We start from the raw sequence: 20,094 nt of genomic DNA on the forward strand, positions 1-20,094 counted from the left end.
TCTTCTGCCAACAATGTTGTGCCAACCACATAACCTACTCTAGAAACTGCCTAGAATTACCCTTCTGCATAGCCCTCTATTTTTCTAAGCTCCATGAACCTAACAGTCTTTTAAAAGACCCTATTGTATCCCCCTCCACCACCGTCGCTGGCAGTGCATTCCACGCACCCATCACTCCCTGCATGAAAATCTTACCTCTGACATCCCCCTACTTCCAAACACTTTAAAACTATGACCCTCTCATGTTAGCCATTTCAGCCCTGGGAAACAGCCTCTGGCTATCTACACCATCAATGCCTCTCATCATTTTATACACCTCTATCTGGTCACCTCTCATCATTGCTCTAAGGAGAAAAGGCCAAGTACACTCAACCTATTCGCACAAGGTATGCCCTCCAATTCAGGCAACATCCTTGTAAATCTCCTCTGCATTCTCTCTATAGTATCCACTATAGTAGTGAGGTGAACAGAACTGAACACAGTACTCCAAGTGGGATCTAACTAAGGTCTGGTATAGCTTTAACATTACCTCACGGCTCTTGAACTCAATCCCACGGTTGATGAAGGCCTACACACCATACCTCTTCTTAACAACACTGTCAACCTGCACAGCAGCTTTGAGTGGACACAGACCCCAAGATCTCACTGAGCCTCCACACTGCCAAGAGTCTTACCATTAATATTATATTCAGCCTTCAAATCTGACCTACCAAAATGAATCACTTCATACTTATCTAGGTTGAAGTTCATCTGCCACTTCTCAGCCCAGTTCTGCATCCTATCGATGTCCCGCTGTAACCTCTGACAACCCTCCAGATTATCCATAACACCCCTAACTTTTGTATCATCAGCAAACTTACTAACCCACCCTTCTACTTCCTCATCCAGGTCATTTATAAAAATCAAAGAGGAGAAGCCCCAGAACAGATTCCTTCAGAACACCACAGGTCACGAACCTCCATGTAGAATATGACTCATCTACAACCACCCTTTTGCCTTTTGTGCGCAAGCCAATTCTGGATCCAGAAAGCAAGGTCTCCTTGGATCCCATGCCTCATTACTTTCTGAATGAGCCTTGCATGGGGAACCTTATCAAATGCCCTAATGAAATCCATATACACTACATCCACTGCTCTACCTTCAATGTACTTTGTTACTTCCTCAAAAAATTCAATCAGGCTCGTAAGGCATGACCTGCCCTTGACAAAGCCATGCTGATTATCCTTAATCAGATTATGTCTTTCCAAATGCTCATAAATCCTGCCTCTCAGATTTTCTTCAACAACTTGCCCACCACTGAAGTAGGACTCACTGGTCTATAATTTCCTGGGTTATCTCTACTCTCTTTCTTGAACAAGGAAACAATGTTTGCAACCCTCCAATCCTCTGGTACTTCTCCCGTCCCTACTGATGATGCAAAGATCATCGCCAGAGGCTCAGCAATCTCCTCCCTTGCTCCCCACAGTAGCCTGGGATACATCTTGTCCGGCCTAACTTAATACTTTTCAAAAGCTCCAGCACATCCCTTTTCTTAATGTCGATATGCTCAAGTGTTTCAGTCCACTAAGTCATCCCCACAATTGCCAAAGTCCCTTTCACTGGTGAATAATGAAGCAAGGTATTAAGTACCTCCGCTACCTCCTCCGACTCCATACAGACATTTCCACTATCGCACCTTATTTGTCGTTTTCTCACAAAACTCATCCTCTTACTCTTCACATAGTTGCAGAAAGTCTTGGGAGTTTTCCTCAATTCTGCTCCCCAAGGCCTTCTCATGGCCCCTTAAAAAAAAAAAGAGGATGCTCATTCTTGAGCATCTTCCTGGCACCCTAGTAATTTTCTAGAGCTCTAACAGTACCTAGTTTCTTGAACCTTCTATAAGCTTTTCTTTTCCTCTTAACTAGATTTTCCACATCCTTTGTACACCATGGTTCTTTTACCCTACCACCCTCTCCCTGCCTCAATGGAACATACCTATGCAGAACACCATGCAAATGTTCCCTGAACATTTGCCACATTTCTGCTGCGCATTTCACTGAGAACATCTGCCCCCAGTTTATGGTCCCAAGTTCCTGCCTTTTAGCATCACATTTCCCCCAGCCCAATTAAATGTTTTCCCAAATTGTCTGCTCCTATCCCTCTCCAGCACTATGGTAAGGGAGATAGAGTTGTAATCACTACCACCAAAATGCTCTCCCACCGAGACCTGACATCTGACCAGGTTCATTTCCCAATACCAGATAAAGTAAAGCTTCTCCCCTAGTTGGCTTATCTACATATTGCATCAAGAAACCTTCCTGAACACACTGAACAAACTCCACCCCATCTAAACCCTTTGTTCTAAGGAGATGCCAGTCAATATTAGGAAAGTTAAAATCTCCCATCACAACAACCCTATTATTATTGCACCGTTCCAGAATCTGCCTCCCTATCTACTCCTAGATGTCTGTTACTATTGGTGGGGGGGGGGAGGGGTCTCTAAAAAACACCCAGTAGAGTTATTGCCCCCTTCCTGTTTCTGACTTCCACCCACACCGACTCAATAGATAATCCCTCCATGACTTCCTCTTTTTCTGCAGCCATGATACCATCTCTGATTAGCAGTGCCACGCCCCCATCTCTTATGCCTCCCTCTGTCCTTTTTGAAACATCTAAAACCTGGCACACTCAGCAGCCTTCCTGTCCCTGAAACATCCAAGACTCTGTAATGGCCACAACGTCATAGTTCCACGTATTGATCCATGCTCCAAGTTCATCCGCCTTGTTTATTAAAATAAACACATCTCAAACCATCCGGCTGAGTACATCTTTGCTCTATCAGCTGTCTATCCTTCCTCATAAACTCCCTACAAGCTGTCTCTACTTGTGCGCCAACTGCTCAATCCTCTGCCTCTTCACTTCGGTCCCCACCCCTCCTGCATCATAAAACAGATTCAATATCTTTCCTGTAATACTGTGGCTTCTTACTTAGCAGCCTCATGTCAAGGCAAGTTGCTTTTATCGTCATTTCAACCATAACTGCTGGTACAATACACAGTAAAAATAAAGCAACGTTCCTCCAGGATCATGGTGCTACATGAAACAACACAAAACTACACTAGACTTCAGACCCACACGGGACTACATAAAGTGTACAAAACAGCTTGTCAAAGCACCTTGTCGAAGGCTTTCGATATTCAATAGGTTTCAATGAAATCCTTTCCATTCTTCAAAACTGTATCTACCTACTAACTGGTACATCTTTGGACTATGGGAGGAAACCAGAGTACTCAGCGGAAACCCAGGCATTTACAGGAAAGACAGACAAACACCTTATAGATGATGTCAGAATTGAACTCAGACATCCCATGCTGTAATAGTAACACACCAACAGCTACACTGCTGTGGCACCCCAAGATATAGGAGCTGAACTAGGCCATTCAGCCCATTGAGTCTACTCCACTATTCAACCCCTCCTGAGGTGTTTTCTGAAGCCATTCACTGGCTCATCAACTTGCATTCGCCAACCTCTCCAATTAGTCCTGGCAAATCTCCTCTGTGGGAGGGATTCAGAGCAGCCGGGTGGGAGTGGGAACCCACATGGTCACAGAAAGGACATGCAAACTCCTCGTGCAGGCGGTGCCAGAGGTTGGGATCAAACAGAAGTCTCTGGCAATGTGGGGCAGCGACTCTACACACTGCACTACCTTTCTGAATATCTGCTGAACCGAATGGGTCGTTATCAAGTCAGACTGGAAGCCTGTGACCAGTGGTGCAGAGGTCACCATTGTCTGTCACCTCGATTAGTAACTTAGATGACAATGCTATTAAGTAGGAAGTTATGGATTAACAGCAGAGTTGGTAATATGAAGGCAAGCTAGCCAATAATATAAAAGATAATAGCGATTTCAGATATACAAGATGAAGAATGCAAGAGGCAAAACTGGGTATTAAACCTCCGGAAAATGATGCTGGACCGGTAGTAACGAGGGACAAAGAAATAACGAACAAGCTCAATAAGTATTTTGCATCACTCTTCGTTGTAGGAGGCACTAGCAGTATGCCAGAAATTCGAGTGCGCCAGTAAGCAGAAGTGAGTGCAGCTTCTATTACTAAGGTGGTGTCACTTGGGAAGCTGAAAGGTCTAAAGGTAGATAAACTACCTGGACCAGATGGAATTTGCTCCAGGGTTCTGAAAGAGGTGGCTGAAGAAATTGTGGAGGCATTAGAAATGATCTTTCAAGAATCAGCAGATTCTGGAATGGTTCCAGAGGACAGGGAAATTGCAGTGTCACTCCACTCTAAGGGAAGGAAGAAAAAGAAAGGAAATTATTAAATAAAAATAAAGAAAGTCAGTTAGCCTGACTTCAGTGGTTGGGAAGATGTTGGAGTCCATTATTAAGGACGAGGATTCGGGATACTTGGAGGGGGCATGATAAAATATGCCAAAGTCAGCATGAGTTAAAGGGAAATCTTGCCTGACAAATCTGTTGGAGTTCTTTGAAGAAATAACAGTCAGAATAGACAAGGAGAGTCAGTGGTTGATGTTTTGCAGGCCCAGGACTGAAAGGGTTAACATACGAGAAGCATTTGATAATTCTGGACCCGTACTTACTGCAGTTTCAAAGAATGGGAGGGATCTCATTGAAACCGATTGAATATTGAAAGCCAAGACTCAAGGTCTTAGACTATATTTTTTGTGTGGCATTCGCTTACTGCTATCATATACTGTATGTGCTAAATGTGCCTTGTGTTGTGTGAGAATGTCAGTACTGTTTTGATCCTTGTCCCTGGAGTAACACTGTTCCACTTGGCTGTATTTGAATTTGAATTTGAATTTATTTAGATCTCACATCCATACCACAAGGTGGGGGGGGGCGGGGGGGGAGAGGAGTAAAAATCTTGTGTTATGACTCTGTTGTAATGTACAGACATGTGAATTTACAAGTCTAATGGCTTGTAGCAAAAAGGCGTCTCGTAGCCTGACAGTCCTGGCTTTTATGCTGCGCTACTGTTTGCCAGACAGAAGCAGCTGAAACAGTTTATGGTTGGGGTGCACATACATATTTGGAAAAAAGCATCCTGGGTTCCAACATAATTATTAAAAGCAATATAAATACTTCTCAGCCGATTTTATTTCTAATGCACTGATTAGACCACTTTATATAGTTGTATTACAGCCTAACTTACACCAGAATTTGAGGGCAACAGATTGGCTGGCTGGCAGGTGGCAAAAGGTAGGAATAAAGGGGGCCTTTTCTAGTTCACTGCCAGTGACTAGTGGCATTACACACGGGCCTGTCTAGTGACTGCTTTTTTTCACATTATATGTCAATGATTTGGATGATGGAATCATTGGCTTTGTGGCCATGTCTGTGGAAAATACAAAGATAGGTGGAGGGCCAGATAGTGTTGAAGAAGCAGGGACTTTTCAAAGGACTTGGACAAATTAGAAGAATGGGCAAAGAAGTGACAGATGGAATATAGTCTAGGATAGTGTATGGTCATGGACATTGGTAGAAGGAATAAAGGTGCAGATTATGTTCTAAATGCAGAGAAAATTCACAAATCAGAGGTGCAAAGGGACTTGGAAGTCCTCATTGAGAGAACTAAAATATAAAAGCAAGGATGTAATGCTGAGGCTTTATAAGGCATTTGTCACACTGCATTTGGAGTATTGTAAGCAGTTTCAGGTCCCTCATCTTAAAAAAAAAAGCTGGCATTGAAGAGAGACCAGAGGTGGTTCACAAGAATGAACCCAGGAATACAAGGGTTAACATGAGCATTTGGTAACTCAGGACCTGTCCCCTCACTGGAGTTTAGCAGAATGAGGGTGAATCTCGTTGAAACCTACTGAATATTGAAAGGCCTAGATAGAGTGGATGTAGTGAGGATGTTTCCTATAGTGGAAGAGTCTAGGACCAGAGGGCACAGCCTCACAATAAAGGGATGTCCCTTTTCAATAGAAATGAGGAGAAATCTCTTTATCCAGAGGGTGCTGAGTCTGTGGAATTCGTTGCCACAGATAGCTGTGGAGGTCAAGTCATTGGGTACATTTAAAGCAGAAATTGATAGGTTCTTGTTTAGTTAGAATAAAAGACTATGGGGAGAAGACAGGAGAATGAGATTGAGAGGGATAATAAATCAGCCATGATGGAATGGCAGAACAGACTTGAATAGCATAATTCTGCTCCTTTTGTGTTATAATTGACAGTGAGGGTTACTTAAGGTTACAACACGATCTAGATGAACTGGGAAGTGGATCAAGGAATTGCAGATGGAATTTAACTGTGACAAGGACACTGTGTTGTAAGACAAGTTAAACCAAGACAAGACTGGAGCTGTAACAGGTATAGCACTGGGGAGTATTGTAGAGCAGATAGTCAGAGGATTCAGGGAAATGGTTCCCAAAAGGTGACAAGATAAGTAGACTAGGGTGACAAAGTTGTTTGGCATGATTACCTTCACTGGTAAAAGGCAATGATTACAGAAATTGAAACAGCATGTTAAAAGTGTAGGTATGAAGCATGAGTGAAACCACACTAGCAGTATCTTGTGCAGCTACGGTTACCCAGCTATACAAAAGTTACCAAGCTAGAAAGGTTGCGGGGTGTAGAAACAATTCATGAGGATGTTACCAGGGACTGAAGGGCTTGAGTTATAAAGGATTGTGGGGACTTTCACCCCCTCCCAGAGTTCAGGTGGTTGAGGGGTGATCTTACAGAAATATACAAAATCGTGAGAACTGTAGATAAGGTGGACAGTCTCTCTTTCTTTCCACCCCCCCCCCCGCCCCCACCAAGATGGAGTGTCTAGAACTCAGGAAATGGATCTAAAGTGGGAGGAAAAAAAGAAACCTGAAAAGCATTTTTCCCCCATACAGAGGGTGATGGGGAAAGAGATAGCTACGGGGAACAGACAGCTGGGGGAAGGCAGGCATAACTGCAGTGTTTAAAAGACGTATGGACGGATGAACAGACAACAAAATCTAGAGAGATCGGGGCCAAACACAGACAAATGGGACCAGCTTAGAGAGACATGCTGGATGATATGGACGAGTTGGGCTGAAGTGCCCGTGCCCACACTGCACACCCGCCTGCTCTCTCCAGATCTAAAAATATTTTTCCTGATGCTGCAGAACCCTAGTTTTTCCACGCTGTTTCACTTTAGATTTCCAGTATTTGCCATTTTTGTTTTTACTCTTCAGAAAACAAATCTGCTTCATTTTACAATAGCTGACAATTAATTTATTGATCCGTTTTTGTTCTGCTCAACCCACCAAACTCAGACATTGTTCATGCCTACATGTTCAGAGGACTCTGCTTTAAAATTCACAGAACTACAACAAACCATTGAAATCAGTTTTGGCATCTCTTAGGCACAAATGGTCCGAACTTCGGCGATACAGTAGCACTGTGGTTAGCGTTACACTACTACAGAGCAAGTGACCCAAGTCCAATTCTGTTATTGTCTGTAAGGAGCTTATATGTTCTCCCCATGAAGGAATGGGTTTCCTCCCACATTCTAAAGATGTGCAGGTTAGTAGGTTAATTGGTCATGAGTGTAATGGGCCAATGTGGACTCTGAGGCAGAAGGACCTGTTAGTGCTGTCTCTCCAAATTAACAAAGCTGTATTTTTACTACAAATATTACAAAATGTACAAAAATATTAGTAGGAATTAATCATATTTATACCTACCATCTAATCCTAGCTATAACTAATCCCCCTTGCCTTGATCCCCAGCCTACTATACCTTTGCAATTCAAGTACTTGCAATTTTCTAAAAATACCCCAATGCAATATGATAGGGATTTAGTTTCCATTCCTCCATATCACACCTCAAATCCGGAGTACTCAGAACCTGTAAGTTATCAAGTAGATTTCCAGTTGAGTGATTTGTGATTTGTGATTTGGGAAAAGACCCATTGCCATACCAATTGCTCCTGATTTTTCATTTGATCTTCAGCCTGTTTGGCCAAGGCAGCTTTAGCTTCTTCCGCACTGCGACGCTCTTTTTCCAGTCTCTCAGCCTCCTCCTTTGCTTTTTTCCTTTCCTGCTCAAGCTCTAAAGCCCGTCGGGTTTGATCTTCTAGCTCTATTGGAAACAATTAAAGTAACTTTTGTTTTCATTCTTGAAAGCCAAAGAATTGTTGATAAAATAATGTGTACATGGAAATAAAGACAAAACAGACCACCTACATGAAATTGCACCAATTTCACTATCAAAATAGGTTAACATTGAACTTAAAGGTTGAAACAATTGCTGATATTGAGCTAAACAATTTATGCAAGCCAGGCAGCTTTACAAAAATAAGCCTCTTATGCAAGTCATCTCACCACAACTTTAATTTCTCAATAACAATTTGACATCCATCTGCGGAGTTGATTTGAATGATGGCTTGTATTCTTACACACTTTCGTTTACCATGCCTTTCATCAAAAGAGAAACATCTTTGCAGTGGAGTTGACTTGTAAATTGCAAGGTACTGCTCAAGCTCCAAGACCAATTAATTGTTACCTTAGTACATCATTTAAATCCTAACTCCATTTATGGGAATATATTGATGTCTTCTCCCCAGGGTTGGGGAGTCCAACTTTAGAACAAACAGATACAAGAGGGGAGATATTCAAAAGAGACTGAGTGCTAATTTCTTTACACAGAGGATAGTGAACTCCTCGAACAATCTGCCAGAGGGAAGTGCTGAAGGCAGATTGAACACAGAGCAGCACAGCCAGCTCAGGCCTTTTGGCCTGTGATGTGCTGACCTTTAACCTACTCCACAATCAATCTAGCCCAACATCTTACACATCCCACAGCCATCTATCTTGTTTACATCCCATAGCCTAACAGCCTCTTAATGATCACATTGTGTCATCCTCCACTCCAAAAAGAAAGGCCTCAACCTTCCCTCTAAAGGCATGTTCTCTCATTCAAGCAGGATCTTGGCAAATCTCCTCTGCACCCTCTCTAAAGCTTCCAAATCCTTCCTATAATGAGACAACCAAAACTGAACTCAACACTCCAAGAGTGGTCTAATCAGAGTTTTACAGAGCTGCAACATTGTGTCAAGGCTTGAACTCAATCCCCTGACCATGGCGAGAACACTGTACAGCTTCTCAACCATCTTATTAACTTGCACGGCAACTTTGGGATCCATGAACTTGGACCCCAAGATCCCTCGGTTTCCCTACATTGCTAAGAAATCTGCATTAATCTTGTATTCTGCCTTCAAGATTAAGGAAAACTCCAAGATGATCATCACATATTTAAGGAATGTGATGACTAGAGTGAGGGTAGGAGTGATCAGGAATAAATGGAGAAACATGCCTGGAGGAGGCGGTGGTGGTAGGGGAGGTCATTAATGAATAAATGTTCACCAGTGACAGGGAGCTCAATGTATGTTAATACACTATCTGTAACATCACCACCCTTCCTGTCATAGGTGGCCTTGATGGTCTTCAAGAGGACCTAGTCTCCCCTTTACTGTTAATACCTTTTGGAATTATCTTCAACCTTGACTACCAAATCCATCTCATACCCTCTTTTGTCCTCCTAATTTCCCTCTTAAGATTGCTCTTAAACTTATATTCATCAAGGGATAAATTTTTTATTAGGGCCTAAAAGCAATGCATGTTTCCTTTTTCCTCACCAAAGCCTTGATAGCTCTCATCAGGCAGACTTCCCTGAAGGTGCTATGTCTACCCCAACAAGAATATAATGCCCCTGGATGCTTGGTAAAACCTTTGTAAAAGTCTCTCACTTGCCATGTATTCCTTTGCGTTTAAATAGTCACCCAGTCGACTCCAGCTAGTTTCTACCCAATGCCCTCAAGGTTGACCCTGCTCCAACTCAGTTCTTTAACCTGTGGACTTGTTCTATCTTTTCCCATAGATATTTTTAAAATAATAGATTTGTGACCAGTAGATCCGAAGTGCTCTCCAACTGGCACTTCAGTTACTTGGCCCACCTTGATCCCCAAGAGGTGGTCCAGTGTTGCTCCTTCCCCAGTGCTCCATCTCCAAATAATGTCCCCTTCCTGTTGTATCACATAGTCTGCAGCTCAGGGTACAGCTCAACATCTGAGTTTGCTTTGAAATCACACTGATGTCCAGGAGCTCCCACCCAGTTCAGCCATGTCACCTGTTGTACTGTTTACATAGCAGGCCAGGCAGCATCTCTAGGAAGAGGTGCAGTCGACGTTTCAGGCCGAGACCCTTCGTCAGGAGTAACTGAAGGAAGAGTGAGTAAGGGATTTGAAAGTGGGAGGGGGAGGGGGAGATCCAAAATGATAGGAGAAGACAGGAGGGGGAGGGATGGAGCCAAGAGCTGGACAGGTGATTGGCAAAAGGGGATACGAGAGGATCATAAGACAGGAGGTCCGGGAAGAAAGACAAGGGGGGGGACCCAGAGGATGGGCAAGGGGTATATTCAGAGGGACACAGGGAGAAAAAGGAGAGTGAGAGAAAGAATGTGTGTATAAAAATAAGTAACAGATGGGGTACGAGGGGGAGGTGGGGCATTAGCGGAAGTTAGAGAAGTCGATGTTCATGCCATCAGGTTGGAGGCTACCCAGACAAAATATAAGGTGTTGCTCCTCCAACCTGAGTGTGGCTTCATCTTTACAGTAGTGGAGGCCGTGGATAGACATGTCAGAATGGGAATGGGATGTGGAATTAAAATGTGTGGCCACTGGGAGATCCTGCTTTCTCTGGCGGACAGAGCGTAGATTTTCAGCAAAGCGGTCTCCCAGTCTGCGTCAGGTCTCGCCAATATATAAAAGGCCACATCGGGAGCACCGGACGCAGTATATCACCCCAGCCGACTCACAGGTGAAGTGTTGCCTCACCTGGAAGGACTGTTTGGGGCCCTGAATGGTGGTAAGGGAGGAAGTGTAAGGGCATGTGTAGCACCTGTTCCGCTTACACCGATAAGTGCCAGGAGGGAGATCAGTGGGGAGGGATGGGGGGGGACGAATGGACAAGGGAGTTGAGTAGGGAGCGATCCCTGCGGAATGCAGGGGGGGGGGGGAGGGAAAGATGTGCTTAGTGGTGGGATCCCGTTGGAGGAACAACACCTTATATTCCGTCTGGGTAGCCTCCAACCTGATGGCATGAACATTGACTTCTCTAACTTCCACTAATGCCCCACCTCCCCCTCGTACCCCATCTGTTACTTATTTTTATACACACATTCTTTCCTCTCACTCTCCTTTTTCTCCCTCTGTCCCTCTGAATATACCCCTTGCCCATCCTCTGGGTCCCCCCCCCCACTCCTTGTCTTTCTTCCCGGACCTCCTGTCCCATGATCCTCTCGAATCCCTTTTGCCAATCACCTGTCCAGCTCTTGGCTCCATCCCTCCCCTTCCTGTCTTCTCCTATCATTTTGGATCTCCCCCTCCAACTTTCAAATCCCTTACTCACTCTTCCTTCAGTTAGTCCTGACGAAGGGTCTCGGCCTGAAACGTCGACTGTACCTCTTCCTAGAGATGCTGCCTGGCCTGCTGCGTTCACCAGCAACTTTGATGTGTGTTGCTTGAATTTCCAGCATCTGCAGAATTCCTGTTGTTGTACTGTTTACATGTTTTAATCAACTAAACCTTCTGCCTGCTTTTATTTGAATTTTTTTTCAGATAATCAGCAAACAATTCCCCAATACTTGGAACTGAATGTTGCACTCTTTTCCATTAGCTTAAAAAAGTCTGTAAGAAAATCATTAAACATCTACTCAACTCCCACCAATTTTCCACTTCTAAATCAATGCATCTGTTCAGCTGCTATCCCATTCTTTCATTGCCACTCCTTCCCACTGAAAGGTCCTTGCTTAAGCGTTGCTCATGTCCATGATTACCAGATTGCAATCTAAAACAGCCAAAAAAATTTTGAGATGCAAGGCTACCTTGTACAAGAGGAAGGCCATTTACCTTTCTGGGCTTTTAAAGTCTGCTCTTCAATTTGTCTAAGTCTCTCCATGAGCTCTTCTTTTTCATGTTCTATCCTCTCTTTTTCCTTTTCCGCCAGTTCTCTTTTCTTTTTCTCGTTTTCCAACTGTGCCCTTTTAAAACAAAATTAATCAAAATTAATAATGCATTTTATATTTGTTGTTTATCAGAACAAGTGAATTTGTGGTTTTCACTGTAATGAAAGGATTGTGCTTTTGCCCCCCAAAAAAGTGAATCTGTATATGTTGGGGAAGATGCAAAGGAAAATCAGACATTGATATATCTTGTCTTATCTCAAAGCTGGGATCAAAGGAACAAGAGCACGATGGGGAGAAAGTGATGCAATTAGAAGTTGCACCAATCTGAAAACTGCTTCACAGTCACACAGATAAGGATCAATTAAAGAAAGATTTTTTTTAAAGTACTGAAAATCAAAGTTTTGGTCAGTCTGTCTGGCAGAGGAAAGGAATCCTGACATTTAAGGCAAGTTGTCTTCCTTAGAAATGAATTAGTATATTGGCCTAAGCTGTGCCAGTATCTTATTTATTTAGGATATAGTCACAATTATCAGAAAGGGGGAGGAGGATCTTCCACTCAGGCCTAAAAGGCCAGCGTCGGGCATTTTCATGCCTTACAAGGCGCGGAACGAAAGACTGTGTGGCGCGCCACTCCTCACACAGACATAGAGCAATGTGCCTTGCTCAAGGACACGACACGCTATCTCAGCTAAGGCTCAAACTGGCGACCTTCAGGTCACTAGACGAACGCCTTAACCACTTGGCTACGTGCCCAATTATCAGAAAGGAGCAAGTAAATAGAATTAAATCCAAGGTAAGAATGAAGCATTAAACTTGAATTTAAACATCAAAACTGTAAACAGTGAAGGGTTCCAGAGAATGATCAAAGTGTAAGATTCCCATACAACTGTGGGGGGGGGGCGGGGGGGGGAGAAGCATAGAGAATATGGTTTATCCATGAACTTCAGAATAAAAAGATGAAATGGAAGAAATAGTTAAAGCAGAAGCCCAAACCAAGTGACAAAAAACCTTAAAAAAGGTGAAAAAGAAAGACAATTCAATCCAAAGATATAGAACAGAGATTGACAAAGATGCAATGAGTAACATAGAAAAAATGGATAGTCTGCAATTTATACTCCAGCCAATTTACAGCCAGGCGGTAAAAACAATATCCAGCGCTGAAGAATATCCATTTTAAGATGTTTTTCAAAACTGTCCAAATTCCTGACTGCATGATAAACTTTCTCCACTCAAAGCCTTATTCACTGTTGCTTCAATTGTATAGCACTTGTACCCAACTCTATGCATTCCATTTTTAAGACAATAAGTTAAGTTTGCAAGCCTCATTTTTTTCCCCAGCTGAAGCACCAATTTCTGTAGCCATAGCCTTGATCACTCACCAGATTTCACAATCAGATTCATTTTCCCCCTTGCAAGCATAAATAACTGTACATGAGAAATGCTCTCATATTCACCCGTTGTTAAAGCTCAATCCAAACAGTGCTGGGCTGTGGGAGTGGTTAGAGGAATTTTTCCAGAGTGTGGACTGAGAAGGCTAATACCCAATTGCCAGAGGTAATAATTGTCAATTGCCACTTTCAATTTCTCGTGGGAGCTAACGTCACCATTGTGGCTTATGAAAGTCAGTCAATGATTAACATACTCTGTTAGACCCAGTAAGTGCAGGCTTTCTTCTGACAATCTGATAACCCCATGATCATCTAATGTCACTAAATCTGTAACGAACAGAATTCCTGTCTTTTCTCTGGGTTCACTCTGAGTCCATTCTCTGTATTACTGTAGTTCATCACCAATCTCCAAGTACTAGCTTTCTTAACTGCTTACTTGGATTGAAGTTTAATTATCAAAAGTATTATTCAAAAGGGTAATAACATCCTCTTTATCGAGATGGGAGATTAAAGACAAGAGTCAAACCAATGTCAACACATTGTACAGGGATACTTAAAGCTGACTAACTTACCTTTCTAACTGCTTCTGGTGTTTTTCTTCTCTGGCCTGTGCTTTCATTTGTTGTACTTCAATAGTGTCAGGTTTTCTCCTTCGCATATACAACTCATGATTTCCCATACAAAGTGCTAGAATTCGTTTGTTGATCCGCAGGCGTGGAGCATAGAATACAAAATCCTAAATAAAAAAAAATTAACAAAAATCAAACTGAAGAAACTGATATTACTGGCGCCTCATACAAAATGCTGGAGGAACTCAGCAAGTCAGACAGCATCTATGGAGGGGAATTAACAGTCAGTGTTCTGACAATGCTGCCTGACTTGCTGAATTCCTCCAGCATTTTGTGTGCGTTTCTTAAGATTTCCAGTATCTGCAGAATCACTTGCGTTTATGTGCACCTTCTCTTCCCATTTGCTACTTAAATGTTCACAAGACTATAATTAAGAGTGGCATGAGTTCAGAGCTTTGATCTGATCCGTTAGTGTGGGCTTGTTTAGCTGTCTACTACCTGTATTAAGCACATGGCCCAGGTGTTGTAGCTTCACCAGGTTAGCGCTGATTTGACAGATGCTAATCCCAGCGTTCTCCTTCACTTCTTAATATGGATTATAATTAAAAATCACTGCACAATTTAGAACTGGTTTCAGTAATTAAGCAAATGTAGGAAGATGGGGAAAATAGCTGAACAGAGGAGCACTTTCAGTAATAGACTAAGGTAACTATGCTGCTCCAAAGAGTGCTATATGGGGGTAATTCTTACACTCGGCCATTAGGCTCTATAATGAGTCAACCTACAGCCGGGGAAGTGATGACCCCCTCCTGTTAGAGACTGTTATTAATCTGTTTACTAGAGTTCTGCTTACCACACCCTATCACAGACACCCTGTTCAATACTACCATCACTTCTTATCAGAACAGTGTGAATACACACCCAGTGTATACTATTATAGTAATTCTTGCACTATCATCTCATCTGTGTGAACTTGGAAATCTTGTAACCTTTGTCTTGCAAGCCTTGTACATCTTATTTTTAAGGTAACTTGTCCTTTTATTTTTTCTTACCTCTCTTCTAATATTTGTATATCCGTGCACCTGTAATGCTACTGTGATACTGTAGTTTCCTTTGGGAACAATGAAGTATCTATCTAAAACCAAGTTAAAATTCAGAAATTCTCCAGAGACACCAAGTTTCAAATTTCTTTCACACTGGCACTGAAAATTAGCCCACTGATTTACTTTCTCAGAGGTCCAACATCTTTCTCCACAGCCTAATATTTTAAAAACTTCAACTCAGTTTTGCAGCATTAGCAAACAGAGCACTGAGGATAAACTAAGTAAACGGTGAGGGAAACCGGGATAGGCCAGCAACCGAGCAGATAAAACATGGCATAGAAACATAGAAAATAGGTGGAGTAGGCCATTCGGCCCTTCGAGCCTGCACCGCCATTTATTATGATCATGGCTGATCATCCAACTCAGAACCCCGCCCCAGCCTTCCCTCCATACCCCCTGACCCCCGTAGCCACAAGGGCCATATCTAACGCCCTCTTAAATATAGCCAATGAACTGGCCTCAACAGTTTCCTGTGGCAGAGAATTCCACAGATTCACCACTCTCTGTGTGAAGAAGTTTTTCCTAATCTCGGTCCTAAAAGGCTTCCCCTCTATCCTCAAACTGTGACCCCTCATTCTGGACTTCCCCAACATCGGGAACAATCTTCCTGCATCTAGCCTGTCCAATCCCTTTAGGATCTTATACGTTTCAATCAGATCCCCCCTCAATCTTCTAAATTCCAACGAGTACAAGCCCAATTCATCCAGTCTTTCTTCATATGAAAGTCCCGCCATCCCAGGAATCAATCTGGTGAACCTTCTTTGTACTCCCTCTATGGCAAAGATGTCTTTCCTCAGATTAGGGGACCAAAACTGCACACAATACTCCAGGTGTGGTCTCACCAAGGCCTTGTACAACTGCAGTAGTACCTCCCTGCTCCTGTACTCGAATCCTCTCGCTATAAGTGCCAGCATACCATTCGCCTTTTTCACCGCCTGCTGTACCTGCATGCCCACTTTCAATGACTGGTGTATAATGACATCCAGGTCTCGTTGCACCTCCCCTTTTCCTAATCGGCCACCATTCAGATAATAATCTGTTTTCCTATTTTTGCCACCAAAGTGGATAACTTCACATTTATCCACATTAAATTGCATCTGCCATGAATTTGCCCACTCACCCAACCTATCCAAGTCACCCTGCATCCTCCTCACTGCTAACACTGCCAACACTGCCACCCAGCTTCGTGTCATCCGCAAACTTGGAGATGCTGCATTTAATTCCCTCATCCAAGTCATTAATATATATTGTAAACAACTGGGGTCCCAGCACTGAGCCTTGCGGTACCCCACTAGTCACCGCCTGCCATTCTGAAAAGGTCCCGTTTATTCCCACTCTTTGCTTCCTGTCTGCTAACCAATTCTCCACCCACACCAATATCTTACCCCCAATACCGTGTGCTTTAAGTTTGCACACTAATCTCCTGTGTGGGACCTTGTCAAAAGCCTTTTGAAAATCCAAATATACCACATCCACTGGTTCTCCCCTATCCATTCTACTAGTTACATCCTCAAAAAATTCTATGAGATTCGTCAGACATGATTTTCCTTTCACGAATCCATGCTGACTTTGTCCGATCATTTCACCGCTTTCCAAATGTGCTGTTATCACATCCTTGATAACTGACTCCAGCAGTTTCCCCACCACCGACGTTAGGCTAACCGGTCTATAATTCCCCGGTTTCTCTCTCCCTCCTTTTTTAAAAAGTGGGGTTACATTAGCCACCCTCCAATCCTCAGGAACTAGTCCAGAATCTAACGAGTTTTGAAAAATTATCACTAATGCATCCACTATTTCTTGGGCTACTTCCTTAAGCACTCTAGGATGCAGACCATCTGGCCCTGGGGATTTATCTGCCTTCAATCCCTTCAATTTACCTAACACCACTTCCCTACTAACATGTATTTCGCTCAGTTCCTCCATCCCACTGGACCCTCTGTCCCTTACTATTTCTGGAAGATTATTTATGTCCTCCTTAGTGAAGACAGAACCAAAGTAACTATTCAATTGGTCTGCCATGTCCTTGCTCCCCATAATCAATTCATGCAAAGTCATCTCCTTTAGGAGGTGCTTTTAAAAAAAAAAAAAAATTCATTTTTGAAAAAGTGGAGCAATTAGCAAATGGGCCAAGTTGTCCTGAACCCACCCACTGTACAATGCCCATTCACACTGACTTCCCAACTCCGAGGCTGGATCAGCTTAACTTCCTGAACCAGAAGTCAGATAGGAAAAAAAATGTTGCCACTAAACTGACAGTGGGCCTTAGCATATCCTGAAGCTGTGCCCCCATAATTAATGGTCAGAAATGCCCAAAATCTATTCAGTTTAAAAAGTTTCAGCCATTTTCAAAATGAGTCAAAATAAAGCTTAAAAAAAATTGCATTTCTCCATGTGGAAAGCAACACCATTCAAGTGAATGGAATAGAGATCAAGTTTCTACAAGTAAAGCAGTAAATTCTTGATCACATAGTCCTGTCCTCAAACATACCATCCATTCCATTTTTGATCCTCAAAACAGTTCTGAGCAAATGATGAAAAGGCACAACACAAACCAAATTATAAAGCCTACTTTGCCATAAAAGGTACTAAACGTTCTGTTCCCAGAGAAAATATGAGATTAATGAATTCCTGTTTAAGGATAAAAATATTTGTAACTGATTTGATTCCAAGGATGAATATTAGGTAATAAATACTTACAGGTGCCTTCTTATCAATAGGTTTTATGACAAACTTTTTGTCATTGAAGGATATATTTCTTATTTCACTCCAAGGAAATCCTATTTTAGGTGTCAGTCTGTTGAGTAGTAATTACAAAAAGCATTAGACAAAAGCGTATTCTGACTTTTTTCTTACACTGAATAGAGAGGTCTGGACTCACCCCCACCCCGCAGTCTACTTTTGTAGTTAAGATCCATTTTTGCATACAATTCTTTCAAAAGCATATTTTTTTCAACATGTACTTAAACATTTCCCAAATTTAACTCTACAAATCAGGATATGTCTAATACTTAGCTAATGGAAAGGTCATCTGTAAATTACACGACTAGCCAACATTCATCTCCTCACCCTACTCCCAGTGACTTGAGGACAAGAATCACCGGATGAGTTTTTAAATTGTCATGCTACAGAGTGAAATAACTCTGCTTTGAGAAAGGTGGGGAAACAAGTGTACATAGACGATTGGAAAAAGAAAGCCAAAGGTAAATTTCTGTGACGGAGTACAGATGTATGCAGGGGGAAACCAAATGGGTGCAAGATCTAATGTATAACCAAACTACTTGCAAGCCAGATGTGAATCAAGGATTGTGTCATTGCGCAGAGTAACAAGCCCAACTGGAACCTAGAGCTGCAGGTCACCGAGGCAAACTCACTTGAGAAGATCGCAGAAGAGGGTTTCAACAATACAGATGAACTGAAGAGGAGAAATACAATGAGTAGAGACAGTGTAGAACTGCGGTCCCCAACCACCGGGCCACGAGGAAACAATATGATTTGGCGATATGAGTCAGCTGCACCTTTCCTCGTTCCCTGTCACGCCCACTGTTGAGCCATTACGCATGCAAGGTTGACTTATCGCTATATTCATGCGAGGAAATATGCGCTGTGTGTTTAATATTAAATTCGTTAGATAAACCCTTTTAGAAACGAAATTGAGTGTATTGGCCACTTATCACCTACATTCCCCGGGGTCGGCCAGTCCACAAGAATATTGTCAATATGAAACTGGTCTGCAGTGCGAGAAAGGTTGGGGACCCCTGGTGTAGAAGCTGACCTAGTCCTGTCAAAAGACCGCAGGTCTATGGATTTGATAGTAATTGCACAGCGGAGGTGGGCAAAATGTGACAGGGCACAGGAATCTAGACATTAGAGAAGGGGAATTGAAATGAAAACACAAAAAAAAGGCCAAGTTGCATGATGCACAGGGAAAAGGGGAGAAAATTTCAGATCTAGAAGGGGGATAGAACAAAGATGTTCAAAATGATGAGGTCGGAGCCAATATGTCAGGGGAATAGAATGGGGAAAAAATGCACAATTAAAGGATATAGGCCCTATTGCCAGTATGATGCCAAGCTCTGGAAAGACGGATGAGGGAGTCACCATATGAATACATCAAATCAAGGATATCAATGCAAACATGACTATCAACAGCACACTCAAGAGCAAGCAGATGTTCTGGTATGAATTCGAAGGTCAGGGATTGTGGATCTTCTGGCACTATCCAAGGACGCAGTAAAGAATAGGAAAAGCTAGGAGCTGTTCTCAGTGTGCCCATTGATTGGAAAGGACAGTAATATGCAACTGTGAAAAAGACAGTCAAAATTAATACTTGGTAACAAGGTATGTAGTGATGTTATTAGTCCTCCACTGACCTTTCACTAAAAGAAAATTCATTTGATTCAGCATTTATTCTAAATACATGTCACTTTTTGAAATATAATTTGTCATCTTACTTATCGTCATGTTCATAGATGTTAAGTCCAAGAGCATCAACACCAAGCCACAGCTCTGTTCCCTTTTTGTTCTTGATTTCAAAGTAATTCACACCATACATTTCAAGATCTTGAGCAATTTTGAGGTATTCCATCATTGAATCTTCCCTATTAATAGTAAAAATAATTACTCTATAGCACTATCAATTGAGAATGTAGGCACGGCAGTCAGGCCATTAATTGAATCACAGATTTGAAACAATCTCAACTAATCCAGCCCCATTTATAACTAATTGATCTATTAATATCCTTGTGCCCAGACTTCATGAAAATGCAATTAAAAAGGTTTGTAGTTTGTGGGGTGGGGGGAATTAACTTGCTTATGCTACAATGTAGTTCAGAATGCTGAAAGTTGCTCGGAACAATTTTATAGACAGTGTGGACATTTCAAGTAATAACCTCCTCCCCTTCCCTTCCTTCCATGGCCTTCTGTCCTCTCCCATCAGATTCCCTTTTCTCCAACCCTTTATCTCTTTCGCCAAACGCCTTTCTAGCTCTTTACTTCGACCCCCTCCCCCTCCCAGTTTCACCTATCACCTACTCCCTTGTATTTCTTCCTCCCCTCCCCCACCTTCTTACTATGACTT

At 42.5% G+C, this 20,094-nt stretch overlaps 1 protein-coding gene across 4 annotated transcripts in view; it reads right to left on the reverse strand.

The window, feature by feature from the left end:
- LOC134349591 (radixin) overlaps window positions 1–20,094 on the reverse strand; it is a 93,588-nt gene that overhangs the window by 12,402 nt on the left and 61,092 nt on the right. For all 4 annotated transcript variants that reach the window (XM_063054147.1, XM_063054146.1, XM_063054148.1 and 1 more), the window contains 5 exons: window positions 19,469–19,615; window positions 17,715–17,811; window positions 13,918–14,081; window positions 11,902–12,032; window positions 7,915–8,075 (listed from right to left, as the gene is read on the reverse strand). In XM_063054147.1, the coding sequence (XP_062910217.1) occupies window positions 7,915–8,075; window positions 11,902–12,032; window positions 13,918–14,081; window positions 17,715–17,811; window positions 19,469–19,615 (700 nt within the window). The remainder of the gene's footprint in view (window positions 1–7,914; window positions 8,076–11,901; window positions 12,033–13,917; window positions 14,082–17,714; window positions 17,812–19,468; window positions 19,616–20,094) is intronic.

The sequence above is a fragment of the Mobula hypostoma genome, chromosome 7, assembly GCF_963921235.1.
Source record: "Mobula hypostoma chromosome 7, sMobHyp1.1, whole genome shotgun sequence".
In the NCBI taxonomy this organism is placed as follows: Eukaryota; Metazoa; Chordata; class Chondrichthyes; order Myliobatiformes; family Myliobatidae; genus Mobula; species Mobula hypostoma.